Source organism: Salvelinus namaycush, chromosome 1 (genome assembly GCF_016432855.1).
Source record: "Salvelinus namaycush isolate Seneca chromosome 1, SaNama_1.0, whole genome shotgun sequence".
Lineage (NCBI taxonomy): Eukaryota > Metazoa > Chordata > Actinopteri > Salmoniformes > Salmonidae > Salvelinus > Salvelinus namaycush.
Genome location: NC_052307.1, coordinates 14,392,644 through 14,406,309, shown reverse-complemented (window position 1 = coordinate 14,406,309; position 13,666 = coordinate 14,392,644). Strand labels below are relative to the sequence as shown.

Genomic DNA, 13,666 nt, shown 5'->3' with positions numbered 1-13,666 from the left:
TCTCAAGACATCGGTCAGGAAGTTAAAGCTTGGTTGCAAATGGGTTTTCCAAATGGACAATGACCCCAAGCATACTTCCAAAGTTGTGGCAAAATGGCTTAAGGACAACAAAGTCAAGGTATTGGAGTGGCCATCACAAAGGCCTGACCTCAATCCTATAGGAAATTTGTGGGCAGAACTGAAAAAGCGTGTGCAAGCAAGGAGCCCTACAAACCTGACACAGTTACACCAGCTCTGTCAGGAGGAATTGGCAAAAATTCACCCAACTTATTGTGGGAAGTTTGTGGAAGGCTACCCGAAATGTTTGACCCAATTTAAACAATTTAAAGGCAATGCAACCAAATACTAATTGAGTGTATTAAACTTCTGACCCACTGGGAATGTGATGAAATAAATAAAAGCTGAAATAAATCATTCTCTCTGCTATTATTCTGACATTTCACATTCTTAAAATAAAGTGGTGATCTTAATTGACCTAAGACAGGGAATTGTTACTAGTATTAAATGTCAGGAATTGTGAAAAACTGAGTTTAAATGTATTTGGCTAAGGTGTATGTAAACTTCCAACTTCAACTGTTTATAAAACAAAAGGTAAATCAGGTTTTATACTGCACTTGGCCTTTAAGGTTTCCTGTAAACATGCTAAATTAACAATGTATACACTGTATTTCTGATCAATTTGATGTTATTTTTATGGACAATTATTTTTGCTTTTCTTTCAAAAACAAGGACATTTCTAAGTGACTCCAAACTTTTGAACGGTAGTGTACAAACACATTGTGGAGACTTAATGGGAAACAATTGGTTTTGCATCTGAAAAGGCTCCCTATCCCCTATGTAGAGAATTACATTTAACCAGAGCCCACATCCACTTGGTTAATGTGTCTGGAAATGCTGGCTCTCTGGTGGAAAAAGTATTCGTTTGTCATACTTAAGTATCAAAAGTAAATGGAATTGCTAAAATGTACTTAAGTTTCAAAAGTAAAAGTATAAATCATATCAAGTTCCTTATATGAAGCAAACCAGGCAACACAATTTTCGAGTTTTTTTTTATTGACGGATAGCCAGGGGCACACTCCAACACTCAGACATAATTTATAAACAAAGCATTTGTGTTTAGTGAGTCCGCCAGATCAGAGGCAGTAGGGATGACCAGGGATGTTCTCTTGATAAGTGTGTGAATTGGACCATTTTCCTGTCAAAATGTAACAAGTACTTTTGGGTGTCATGGAAAATGTAAAAAGTACGTTATTTTCTTCAGGAATGTAGTGAAGTAAAAGTAAAAGTTGCCAACAATATAAATAGTAAAGTAAAGTACAGATACCCCCCAAAACGACTTAAGTATTACTTTAAGGCATTTCTACTTAAGTACTTTACACTACTTTACACCACTGCTCTCCATCAAACCCTTCAACATGTTAGGCCTGGGTGTCACGACTTCCGCCGAAGTCGGGTTCTCTCCTTGTTCGGGCGGCGCTTGGCGGTTGGCGTCGCCGGTCTTCTAGCCATCGTCAATCCACTTTTCATTTTCCATTTGTTTTGTCTTGTTTTTCCACACAACTGGTTTCAATTCCCTCATTTACTTTTTGTTTATTTTACCCTCTGTTCCCCCCCATGTCTTTGTGTGGGATTGTTTATTGTAGTGCTTGTGCACGTTCCCCGTGAGCGCACAACGGGTTATTTTTGTGCCCATTTCTCTTGTTGTTCTGGATGCCGTTGGTTTTTCTTAATAAATCTCCGGTTATTACCCAGTTCTGCTCTCCTGCGCCCGACTTCTCTGCCGCCAATTACGCACCACGCTACACTGGGTCTTCATAGGCTATGCAGGTTTATAGTCTATCATATGAATCCTACAGACAAATAACATATGTGTGTTTTGAAAAACATGATATAGACCGGTCTACCAGTTTTCTTTAACTACTTGTAAGGTTTCGACTGTCTCTTTTAGGACTGAATGGGATGAGGGTTTAATTGGCTTGGATCCACTGCGGCAGTGTGCCAAAACGGCAGGAGAGATGGACTTCTCTAAACTGCCATTGATTCCTTTTTACATGGGCCTTGGCAGCAGAGGATGTTTTTCCTTTCAAAGGTCAAGCACTATATGGGATGTACTGCTCTGCTCTAATCTTTAATGGTGTGAATAATTATTGAGAGAGAGAGAGAGAGAGAGAGAGAGAGAGAGAGAGAGAGAGAGAGAGAGAGAGAGAGAGAGAGAAGATTGTTTTCAGAGTATAGACAGAAAGGCTTGAGAATTCATTGACATCCCTTAGGCAAGAGCAGTACCTCAATCAAACGTCTGCAGAGGTGGTCCCTAACAACACAATTATTTTTACTTTGAAGTAGCAAGATTATTAGTGATAACCACACCAAACAAAAAAGCAACAGCAATGTCTACACTCAAGAGATACATAGTATTCTGTAGAGTCTAATCTACTCCTTCAGAACAAATCTGTTTGTTCTAATTTACAGCACTTTCCATCTACTTTGTGTCAGTCACTTCCCTTCTACTAGAACAGCAGAACGAAAAGAAACAGCTTTGCATCTGGAACTGAGGCTGATTAAACGAAAAACAAGAGAATGATCCCTTCCATCACAATCTAGTCCTCTGTTTGCTTTTCAATAACAACTATCCAATTGGAAAAACTACTCAATAATGAGGTCTTTCCTGGGGGTGCCTGCTGACCTCCGCAATGAGAACTAGGCTATGCTTGATTGGAGTGTGATGACCGATTCCAAATTGCTCCTTACTCCTCCCCCTTGGCCCTAATAATCCGATGTTGGCAGATCTGTAGGGTCTGGATAGGTATCGGCAGTGTACTGATAGAGCTTCCACCATATCGCTTCCACCTTACAGATCTGCAAACACTGAAGGGTTAGTGCCAGGGAAAGGGGTAGGATGTGATTTATGACTGGTGATAGAAGTGTGAGTGGAGGAAGGGGAGGGGCTTGTGACAGGAAGTTGTAGTGTGATGTGCCAACCTCCATGTACTCCGTGCCCACCCATGGTGACCAGCAGGGCCTCACTGGGGAGACCATCTGTCTGACTCATGAGCCATGGGACGTTTGGGAACAAACATACCAAGCACACACCCGGGTTCCCACCCACTCATGCACAGCATGGTCAGTCACAGACAGAAGCATCATGGCCAAGTCCCTCAGAGAGCAACCTTTTGATGTATTCCCATAAGCACTTCCACTGGACCACACTGCATTTTTTAGCTTGAAGCCTGTGTCGTAGAATATTCCTATTTTACGCACTCTCTGAAACGTGTCAGAAGCATCTCATTACTATATATCTCCTGTTTGTCTTGTGTGGACTGGTGACTGAGAAATGCATTACCGTTTTTTCTAGGATACATTTAGCTCAGAAATGTAGTAAAGGAAATCAAACATGTCATTTGTCGCACAGATAGATACAGATATGTATTTTTGTTGGGTTCCCTCATCCTCTGATCGAGAGAGGAGGATCACACATTTCATCTGCATGCAGGTGGTAGTAGTGGATGGAACGGGAGTGTTCCTCCGACTGTCACTGGTCAGGCTGCCCACTGAGGAGTGTAAAAGCCTTGGAGTCATGACGAGGTGACATCAGCCATGTATGGCTGCCAGGGAGAACTGTGTTTGTGTGTGTGTGTGTGTGTGTGTGTGTGTGTGTGTGTGTGTGTGTGTGTGTGTGTGTGTGTGTGTGTGTGTGTGTGTGTGTGTGTGTGTGTGTGTGTGTGTGTGTGTGTGTGTACATGCATGTAGAAGTAGGAGCAAGATGCTGTTTGGCTGAGCTTACTGAAAAGCATAGTGACGTTGTAAGTTGTAGAAAATCTTTGTATATCCAGTCAGTGTATCAATTGCTGCTTTCAATAACTGCATTGCATTTTGGTTATTACAGTAGCATGATGTTGTATAGAATTACAGCCAAGTGTTTAGCTACTCTAACCTCCATTGACAACATGGCTCCTTAAGACAGGGTCACACTGTATGGTCTGTTACATCCAGAGGTTATTTCCAGCCAGAAAAGACATTGGTTTAATGAGTAGGTTGACTGAAGCATAATTCAACCTTCCTAAAGTGTGTCCCACAGTGAGTTCCAGTCGGATCATTACTGTACAGCTACTCCAACATGCTCTTTTATAGATTGAGCTGTCATTGTGCTCTGTGTTAATGCTTCCCACTCATTTATCATGGAATACGGCAGGGTTTCCAGAACCGGTGTTCATTCCTTCTATAAAGGGCTTGAGTTATATAAATGTGATTTACCTGCAAGACCTGGACTTAATAAATGAGTCATAAGAGAAGGCCATAGTGCCTCTTGATAACAGGTACGGGTATTTATAGTGCATGGCTACGGCAGGTAGGTCAAGGTGATTTTCAAAGATGGGATTTTTTTTTAAATTAAATATTAAATTGATGAAAATGGTCCATCATGGTTCATTTAATAGATGGTTTGATCGTCACAAAGGAGGTTTGATTCCATAGGCGAGCGATGAAGGTGTCTGTTTTATTTATTTTGAACTATACAATTCCAGTGTCTTTGCCTCAGCTCCTCCTCCTCCTTTTACAAGCAGATGGCTAACGTGTAGGGGGGCTGTAGTGTGTGTGTGTATGTGTGTGTGTGTACGTGAGTGTGCGCATGTGAGGGGGTCGTGGTGGGGTTTGGGTTGTGTGTGTGTGTGGATGGGAAGAAGGGGGGGGTTGGGTTGTTGCGATGTGTGTGTGGGTGCGTGTGGGAGGTGGGTAGTATCTGTTGCATTCAGGTCCTACAGATCCTACAGGAAATACCCTATACATTCTTCCTGAATTAAAATGGTGTGACATGCCACACAAGAATTCTTTAGAAACCATTATGTATGGGCAAAACATGCTGCTCAAACAATATTAGCAATGAGGCTACTTGCAGAATCCAAAGCAGAATCATTTCTCAACATTTAGGCTACTTGATGTTCTGTTTAATTGTTTTATACCAGATGATAACTGTGTGTTATTACATCTGTGTGAAAGCTTAAGAACCCTTAACGCAGCGTTTCAAAAACTCAGTCCTGGGGCCTCACAGCCAAAATTCTGAAGTATTCCTTTAACTCCAGAGGTTTTCTTAGACTGTACCTGTACCATAGACGTTGTAAGATCTTCAGTACAGGCAGGGTTGGCTAGGTTACTTTCTAAATGTAATCCGTTACAGTTACTAGTTACCTGTCCAAATTTGTAATCAGTAACGTAACTTTTGGATTACCCAACCTCAGTAACGTAATCTGATTACATTCAGTTTGTGAGGACCGATGCTGGAGTAGAGAAACAGGTACGGGGAGTCAAACATTTAATCGGAACAGACATGGAACAAGACAGGAACAGCATCAGCACACGGGTATACAAGGACATATGACAATCAATGCTGAAGCGGGGAACAGAGCGGGGGAACAGACAGATATAAGGGAGGTAATGACAGAGGTGATTGAGTCCAGTCCAGGTGAGTCCAATAATCTCTGATGCGCGTGACGGGGGAAGGCAGGAGTGCGTAATGCTGGACAAGCCGACTGGGCGTGAAATCCCGACGAATCGGCAGAGGCATGAGAGCCTGGCGAGCTGGCCGAGTAATAGGAGCCTGACGATCCTGCTGAGGCGTGGGAGCCCCGTGATCTGGCGGAGGAGTAGCAGCCTGATGAGCCGGCTGGGTGTAAAAACCTGACGATCAGGCTGAGGTCTGACGTGTGATGGGCGCCTTCCGAGCCAACCGGGGCAAGACACCTCTCAAGTCAGCTAGGGCTTGACAGGCCGACGAGCTGGCTTTGGCACCCCTGGGATGCTGGCCTTCTAGGCAGAGTTCCTCTGTCCAGTGTCTGTGTTCTTTTGGCCATCTTAAACTTTTGTTTTTATTGGCCAGTCTGAGATATGGCTTTTTCTTTGCAACTCTGCCTAGAAGGCCAGCATCCCGGAGTCACCTCTTCACTGTTGACGTTGAGACTGGTGTTTTGCAGGTACTATTTAATGAAGCTGCCAGTTGAGGACTTGTGAGGCGTCTGTTTCTCAAACTAGACACTTTAATGTACTTGACCTCTTGCTCAGTTGTGCACCGGGGCCTCCCACTCCTCTTTCTGTTCTGGTTAGAGCCAGTTTGCCCTGTTCTGTGAAGGGAGTAGTACACAGCGTTGTACAAGATCTTCAGTTTCTTGGCAATTTCTCGCATGGAATAGCCTTAGTTTCTCAGAACAAGAATAGACTGAGGAGTTTCAGAAGAAAGTTATTTGTTTCTGGCCATTTTGAGCCTGTAATCGAACCCACAAATGCTGATGCTCCAGATACTCAACTAGTCTAAAGAAGGCCAGTTTTATTGCTCATTTAATCAGAACAACAGTTTTCAGCTGTGCTAACATATTTGCCAAATGTTTTTTTAATGATCAATTAGCCTTTTAAAATTATAAACTTGGATTAGCTAACAGAATTTGATAAATTTGATGTTATTTTAATGGACAAAAAGTGCTTTTCTTTCAAGAACAAGGACATTTCTAATAGACCCCAAACTTTTGAACAGTAGTGTATATATAATTTATAAGTCCAAGAATGGATGTAGCAACTACAGATTGTCCCATTAAACAGTGGTGTAAAGTACTTAAGTAAAAATACTTTAAAGTACTACTTTACTTTAAAGTCACGTGCTCCCTCTCCGGCCTCTAGGTCACGAGGCTGCTCATAGGTCACACACCTGTCATCATTGTTACGCGCACCTGCGTGTCGTCAGACTCACCTGGACTCCATCACTTCCCTGACTACATTCCCTATATGTGTCATTCCCTTTGGTTCCTTCCCCAGGCGTTATTGTTTCTGTTTCCGTGTCATGTCTGTGCGTTGTTCGTGTTTCTTATTTTGCATTATGTTGTGTTTATTTATTAAAACACTCACTCCCTGAACTTGCTTCCCGACTCTCAGCACACATCATTACAACTACTTAAGTCGTTTTTTGGGGTATCTGTACTTTACTACTCATATTTTTGACTTTTACTTTTACTCCACTACATTCGTAAAGAAAATAATGTACTTTTTACTCGTTATATTTTCCCTGACACACAAAGTCCTCTTTACATTTTGAATGCTTAGCAGGACAGTAAAATTGTCTAATTCACTCACTTCTCAAGAGAACATCCCTGGTCATCCCTACTGCCTCTGATCTGGCAGACTCACTAAACACAAATGCTTAGTTTTAAATTATGTCTAAGTGTTGAACTGTGCCCCTGGCTATCTGTAAATTTAAAAAACAAGAAAATTGTGTTGTCAGGTTTGCTTAATATGAGGAATTTTAAATGATTTATACATTTACTTTCGATACTTGAGACATTTAAAACCAAATACTTTTAGACTTTAACTCAAGTAGTATTTTACTGGGTGACTTTCACTTTTACTTGAGTCATTTTCTTTTCGGGTATCTTTACTTTTACTCAAGTATGAAAATTGGGTAATTTTCCACCACTGCCATTAAGTCTAGCAAAAGTGTCCATTAGGCCTATGGATTTTTTTTAACAGCTTGAATTAGATTGAGCAATAAAAGCCACACTTTTATTCCATAGGCTGGGATCCACACTATGCAGCTGTTGTTCCATAGGCTGGGATCCACACTATGCAGCTGTTGTTCCATAGGCTGGGATCCACACTATGCAGCTGTTGCAAGAGCTAATTTTTCACTGGCTGTCAACTGGTTTCAAAAACAATGATTGATAGACAGCTTCAACCATTATTGGGTTCAAATATACATTTAGATTTGTGAGCAGCCATCCACAACAACCACAAACCGTCAGGCGCAAATAGCTAAATGAGAGCAGCAGTGTGATTCACATCAATGCGCTATGTAGATATCAATCATAAGTGATATCCGTATTGCCGTAGACTACATCACTTCTCTCATCCTTACCTCCAAGCGTTTCTTCAAGTTGGATAATCTTTGGATGCCGACAGCAGTCGCACCATTGGAAGATATAGCTTGGACTGCAGCCTACAAAAGCCTATTCCTGCTCTTTTCCCACAATCCATCAAACACATTTGGTGTGTCATCACTGTGGTGTCTGACTTATGGTCAGACTCGCTCACGTTGAACAAATTTAAATGTGTGCCTTTCTTCAATGCCGATTTGAAAGTCATTGAGAAAACATAGAAGTGTCAAAGATTTTTTTAGCAAACATCCTTTCTAAATTTAAAAGTAATCCACAAAGTAATCATCTAGTTTTTCAAAAGTATCTGTTATCTAATTACAATATTTTTGCTGGTAACGTAATGGATTACAGTTACAGTTTTAAGTAATTCCTTACACGTAACGGATTACATGTCATCAGTTACTCCCCAACCGCTAGTACAGGTATGAGAACATGTCCATGGCTCAAGCCTCTCTCTCCCATTGTCAGATTGACAGTGCCTGAAACTGAACATTAACCTGACCTCCATTAACATTAGCAACACTAGCTTGCAGAGGTGGAAGCTGTGCACATGCATAGAAAATGCAGCTTGAAGTAGAAATATCTTAGCACATCAACAAGATCCATCTTGCATCCATAGCCAAAGATAAATGTGTTTTAGTAAAATTCCAAATCACCCACCCGATAGTGATGCACAACATTGCTATATTGAGATCAACGCTTGTCTGGCATCGAAAAGCACAGGATTCATTGTAAACCCAAATATATTTTGATAATACTGGTGAACCGGTGCCATAAAAGGGTATCAAAACAAAAAAAGAAAGCAGTGTGCATTGATATACAGTTGTTTTGGCACCCTAGCTGGCACTAAAGTTTTCACTGGGCTGGCGTATAGATTTATGTTGCGTTAGTGTTGTTCCTGCAAACTGAAAAGCAACAACTTCAGGGACACATGGTAAACCCCCCAAACAGTCTTATAACGGTCTCTGGACTGCAGACTTTTAAGTATTAACTGCAGTGTCATTATGTCAGATTACGCCTGCAATTGTCGGTTGAGGAATGAGTGTGGCGTAGGAGTGACCCCACCTGAAGTAAGACAATGCTGCAGTGTATAAAAAGCATTTGGAAGGTTTGAAGAAATGATAGACACTAAGCTCATTGCCAGTGGTGTAAAGTACTTAAGTAAAAATACTTCAAAGTAAACACATGGAATCATATAGTAACCAAAAAAGTGTTAAACAAATGAAAGTATATTTTATATTCTTCAAAGTAGTCACCCTTTGCCTTGACGACAGCTTTGCACACTCTTGGCATTCTCTCAACCAGCTTCATGAGGAATGCTTTTCCAACAGTCTTAATGGAGTTCTGCTGAGCATATGCTGAGCACTTGTTGGCTGCTTTTCCTTCACTCTGCGGGCAAACTCATCCCAAACCATCTCAATTGGGTTGAGGTCGGGTGATTGTGGAGGCCAGGTCATCTGATGCAGCACCATCACTCTCCTTGGTCAAATAGCCCTTATACAGCGTGGAGGTGTATTTGTGTAATTGTACTGTTGAAAACAAATGATAGTCCAACTAAGTGAACACCAAATGGGGATGGCGTATCACTGCAGAATGCTGTGGTAGCCATGCTGGTTAAGTGTGCCTTGAATTCTAAATTCATCACTGACAGTGTCACCATCAAAGCACCATCACACTTCCTCCTCCATGCTTCACGGTGGGAACCACACATGCGGACATCATTCGCTCACCTACTCTGCGTCTCACGAAGACACAGCAGTTGGAACCAAAAATCTCAAATTTGGACTCATCAGACCAAAGTACAGATTTCCACTGGTCTAATGTCCATTGCTCGTGTTTCTTGTTCCAAGCTAGTCTCTTCTTCTTATTGTTGTCCTTTTAGTAGTGGTTTCTTTGCAGCAATTGAAGGCCTGATTCACGCAGTCTCCTCTGAACAGTTGATGTTGAGATGTGTCTGTTACTTGAACTCTGTGGAGCATTTATTTGGGCTGCAATCTGAGGTGCAGTTAACTCTAATGAACTTATCCTCTGCAGCAGAGGTAACTCTGGGTCTTCCTTTCCTGTGGCAGTCCTCATGAGAGCCAGTTTCATCATAGCGCTTGATGGTTTTGCGACTGCACTTGAAGAAACTAAAGAAACTTTAAAAGTTCTAAACTAAAGAAACTTTAAAACTTTAAAAGAAACTTTAAAAGTTCTTAACATTTTTCTGATTGACTGACATTCGTGTCTTAAAGTAATGATGGACTGTCGTTTCTCTTTGCTTATTTGAGCTGTTCTTGACACAATATGGACTTGGTATTTTACCAAATAGGGCTATCTTCTGTATACCACCCCTACCTTGTCACAACACAACTGATTGGCTCAAACACATTAAGAAGGAAAGACATTCCACAGATTAACTTTTAATAAGGCACACATTGAAATGCATTCCAGGTGACTACCTCATGAAGCTGGTTGAGAGAATGCCAAGAGTGTGCAAAGCTGTCATCAAGGCAAAGGGTGGCTACTTTGAAGAATATAAAATCTTAAATCTATTTTGATTTGTTTAACACTTTTTTTGATTACTACATGATTCCATATGTTATTTCATAGTTTTGATGTCTTCACTATTATTCTACAATGTAGAAAATAGTACAAGTAAAGAAAAACCCTTGAATGAGTAGGTGTGTCCAAACTTTTGACTGGTACTGTATATAAAATAAATAATTTCATGAGAATGTTTATTTGGCCATACTGCTATTAACCCACACAAGCGCATTGAATAACAGGTTCACTAAATGAAAGAACAGACAGTCCCCCCAAAAAATCATAAGGAAGTTTATTCTGAAGTGTCTGTGTCACGCCCGGGAGGGCAGGGCACTTACCTGGGCCATGGCGGTGTGGGAGCAACAATCCGCCGTCTGCCTCAGTCTGGAGGTATTCGTGGCGGAGGTGAGAAAAGTTTGAGGCTCCGGTGTCCGGGAAAGAGGCTGCCGGGAAGTTTCTCCAACTTCGGCAGGACTCCCTCAGTGTGGATATCCGCACGCCAGCAGCGGAGGGTGCCTGTAACCCGGAAGCGCTGATCGACATGTTCCTGCACAGAGTAAAGGAGGAAGTAAAGGACGAGCTTGCAGCCCGGGGACTACCGACGGATCTCGACTCGCTCATTGCTTTAACCATCCGGATCGATGGTCGGCTACGGGAACGTAGGAGGGAGAAGAGGTCTGATTGTGGTCCCAATCGCTCACTCAAGGATTCCACCTTGCATCTGATGAACTCCAGAAGTCCCCGGTATCTACGTCCCTGAGAGGATCCAAGCTTACCCGAATTCCTCCAAGAGCCTCCGAAAACTGCCGATTTACCTCTTTCCGAGCCGATGCAGCTCGGCAGGGCTGGGCTGTCTCCAGCCAAACACGTACGCAGACTTAACACCCAGAGCTCTCTGTATTGCGGTACTGCTGGTCATTATGTGTCTACCTGTCCCTTCAAGAGACCTAGCTCATTTGTAGGAATGAGTACTCTGGTGGGTCTTAAGGACAATTTTGCTTCTCCCCCTACTCGCCCCCTCCTCCATGCCACCCTGCTGTGGGTCGACCAGTCCATGTCTCTCCAGATACTCATTGACTTGGGGAGCCGATATGAGTCTCATGGACGTTACCCTGGCGTCCGAGCTGGGCGTTACCCTGGCGTCCGAGCTCCCTACTCAACCCCTCTCCATACCCATAATATTAGAGCGCTGGACGGGCGCTCTATAGGCCAGGTCACCCACCATACCACCACCATCAACCTACGAGTGTCGGGGAACCACAGCGAGATTATCCAATTCCTGCTAATTGAGTCTCCACAGGTTCCTGTGGTATTGGGATTCTCTTGGCTCCAGCGATACAATCCCTCGATTGACTGGTCTACTGGTGCCACCGTGGGCTGGTACCCATTCTCCCACACTTATTGCCTGAAGTCAGCTCTGCCTGCCCCGGGACGTCTTCCTGGGGGCTTGGAAATTGCCCCGAACCTCTCCGCCATTCCCGCGGAGTACCAGAACCTCCGGGAGGGGTTCAGTAAGGCCCGGGCCACATTCGCTTTCGCAACACCGACCGGGAACCCAAAGATGTTAAGCCGGATGCGCTGGCACGCCACTATAGCCCCACGGCTACACTCCCGGAAGCCAAGATCTTTCCCCCCTGCTCCAAGATCATTAGCTCCTCTGCTGTTCGTCCTCTGTTGCCCGTACCCTCCATGTACTTCCTACTTGTCATGTGTCTAGATGTAAACCCATGTCTCACAGCCCTTTGTCTCCTGTTTCCAGGCCCACCCCTCTCCCCCGTCCAACTGGCATAAAAGGGTGAGACGTCTCCTGAAGGTTCGACCTCGGGGCAGGGGATTCCAGTACCTGGTTGACTGGGACGGTTATGGCTCACAGGAGACGTGCTGGGTCTCCTCTAGGAACAACCTGGACCCAGGCCTCATCTCTGAATTTCAAAGCCGGGACCCCGCTCAACCAGGTATGCGCCCAGGTAGGACGCCAGGTGGTGTCCCTAGAGGGGTGGGGGGTACTGTCACGCCCTGATCTGTTTCACCTGTCCTTGTGCTTGTCTCCGCCCCCCTCCGGGTGTGGCCCATCTTCCCCATTATCCCCTGGGTACTCATACCTGTGTTCTATGTTTGTCTGTGGCCAGTTAGTCTTGTTTGTCAAGTCAACCAGCATTTTGTCTTAGCTCCTGCTTTTCCCAAGTCTCTCTTTTTCTCGCCCTCCTGGTTTTGACCCTTGTCTGTCCTGACTCGGAGCCCGCCTGCCTGACCACTCTGCCTGCCCCTGACCCTGAGCCTGCCTGCCATCCTGTACCTTTGCCCCTACTCTGGATTACCGACCTCTGCCTGACCTGAGCCTGCCTGCTGTCCTGTACCTTTGCTCCACTACTCTGGATTATCGACCTCTGTCTGTCTTGACCTGTTGTTTGCCTGCCCCTGTTTCTGTAATAGACATTGTTACTTCAACAGTCTGCATTTGGGTCTTACCTGAAACATGATAGTCTGTCCTATATCTGAGAGATTTTTTTAACATGTACTTAACCCCTTATTTTGGCACTAAACAGTCTCTATATATACTTCAACACATTTTTTTCAACTGGTATCGGAGGACCATCAAACGAGTCTTGTGAGGCCTGTGGGCATGCAAAGTGGGCTCCAAAATTACTGGCACCGCTGACTGGCAATGCACAAACAATACTTAAAAAAATATAAACAATATAATTATAGAGATAAACTCAAAATACCAACATGTGAGAAATACTGTACTTTTTTAATGTTTCAATGGAACCCACCAAAATCATAAAATTATTTAATACAAAATACATTTCACCAAAATCAAGGTTTCATAATTATTGGCACTCCTCATTTAGTACTTAGTGCCACCACCTCTGGCAAGGATAACAGCATGGTCTTTTCCTGTAATGTTTGACAAGGTTAAGGAACACATTTGGAGGGATTTTGGACCATTCCTCTATGCAGATCCTTTCAAGATCCTTCACATTCTTGGGTTTGCGCATATCAACTGCCCTCTTCAACTCAGCCCACAGGTTTTCGATTGGATTGAGGTCCGGCGACTGAGATGGCCATGGCAGAACATTGATTTTGTTGTCACAGAACCATTTCTGTGTGGATCTTGAGGTATGTTTTGGGTCATTGTCTTGTTGGAAAGTCCACATATGGCCAAGTTCCAGCCTTCTGGCAGAGTCAACCAGATAGTCAGCCAAAATTGCCTGGTACTTGGTGGAATTCAT

General features: G+C 43.5%; 1 protein-coding gene across 1 annotated transcript in view; it reads left to right on the top strand.

Annotated features, from left to right (window-relative positions):
• Positions 1 to 10,778: 10,778 nt before the first annotated feature.
• The window catches only part of LOC120050470 (retinoic acid receptor RXR-alpha-A-like), a 78,135-nt gene continuing 75,247 nt past the window's right edge, over positions 10,779 to 13,666 (top strand). Inside the window, exons 1-2 of the mRNA XM_038997062.1 lie at positions 10,779 to 10,838; positions 12,193 to 12,400. Of these exons, the coding sequence (XP_038852990.1) occupies positions 10,779 to 10,838; positions 12,193 to 12,400 (268 nt within the window). The remainder of the gene's footprint in view (positions 10,839 to 12,192; positions 12,401 to 13,666) is intronic.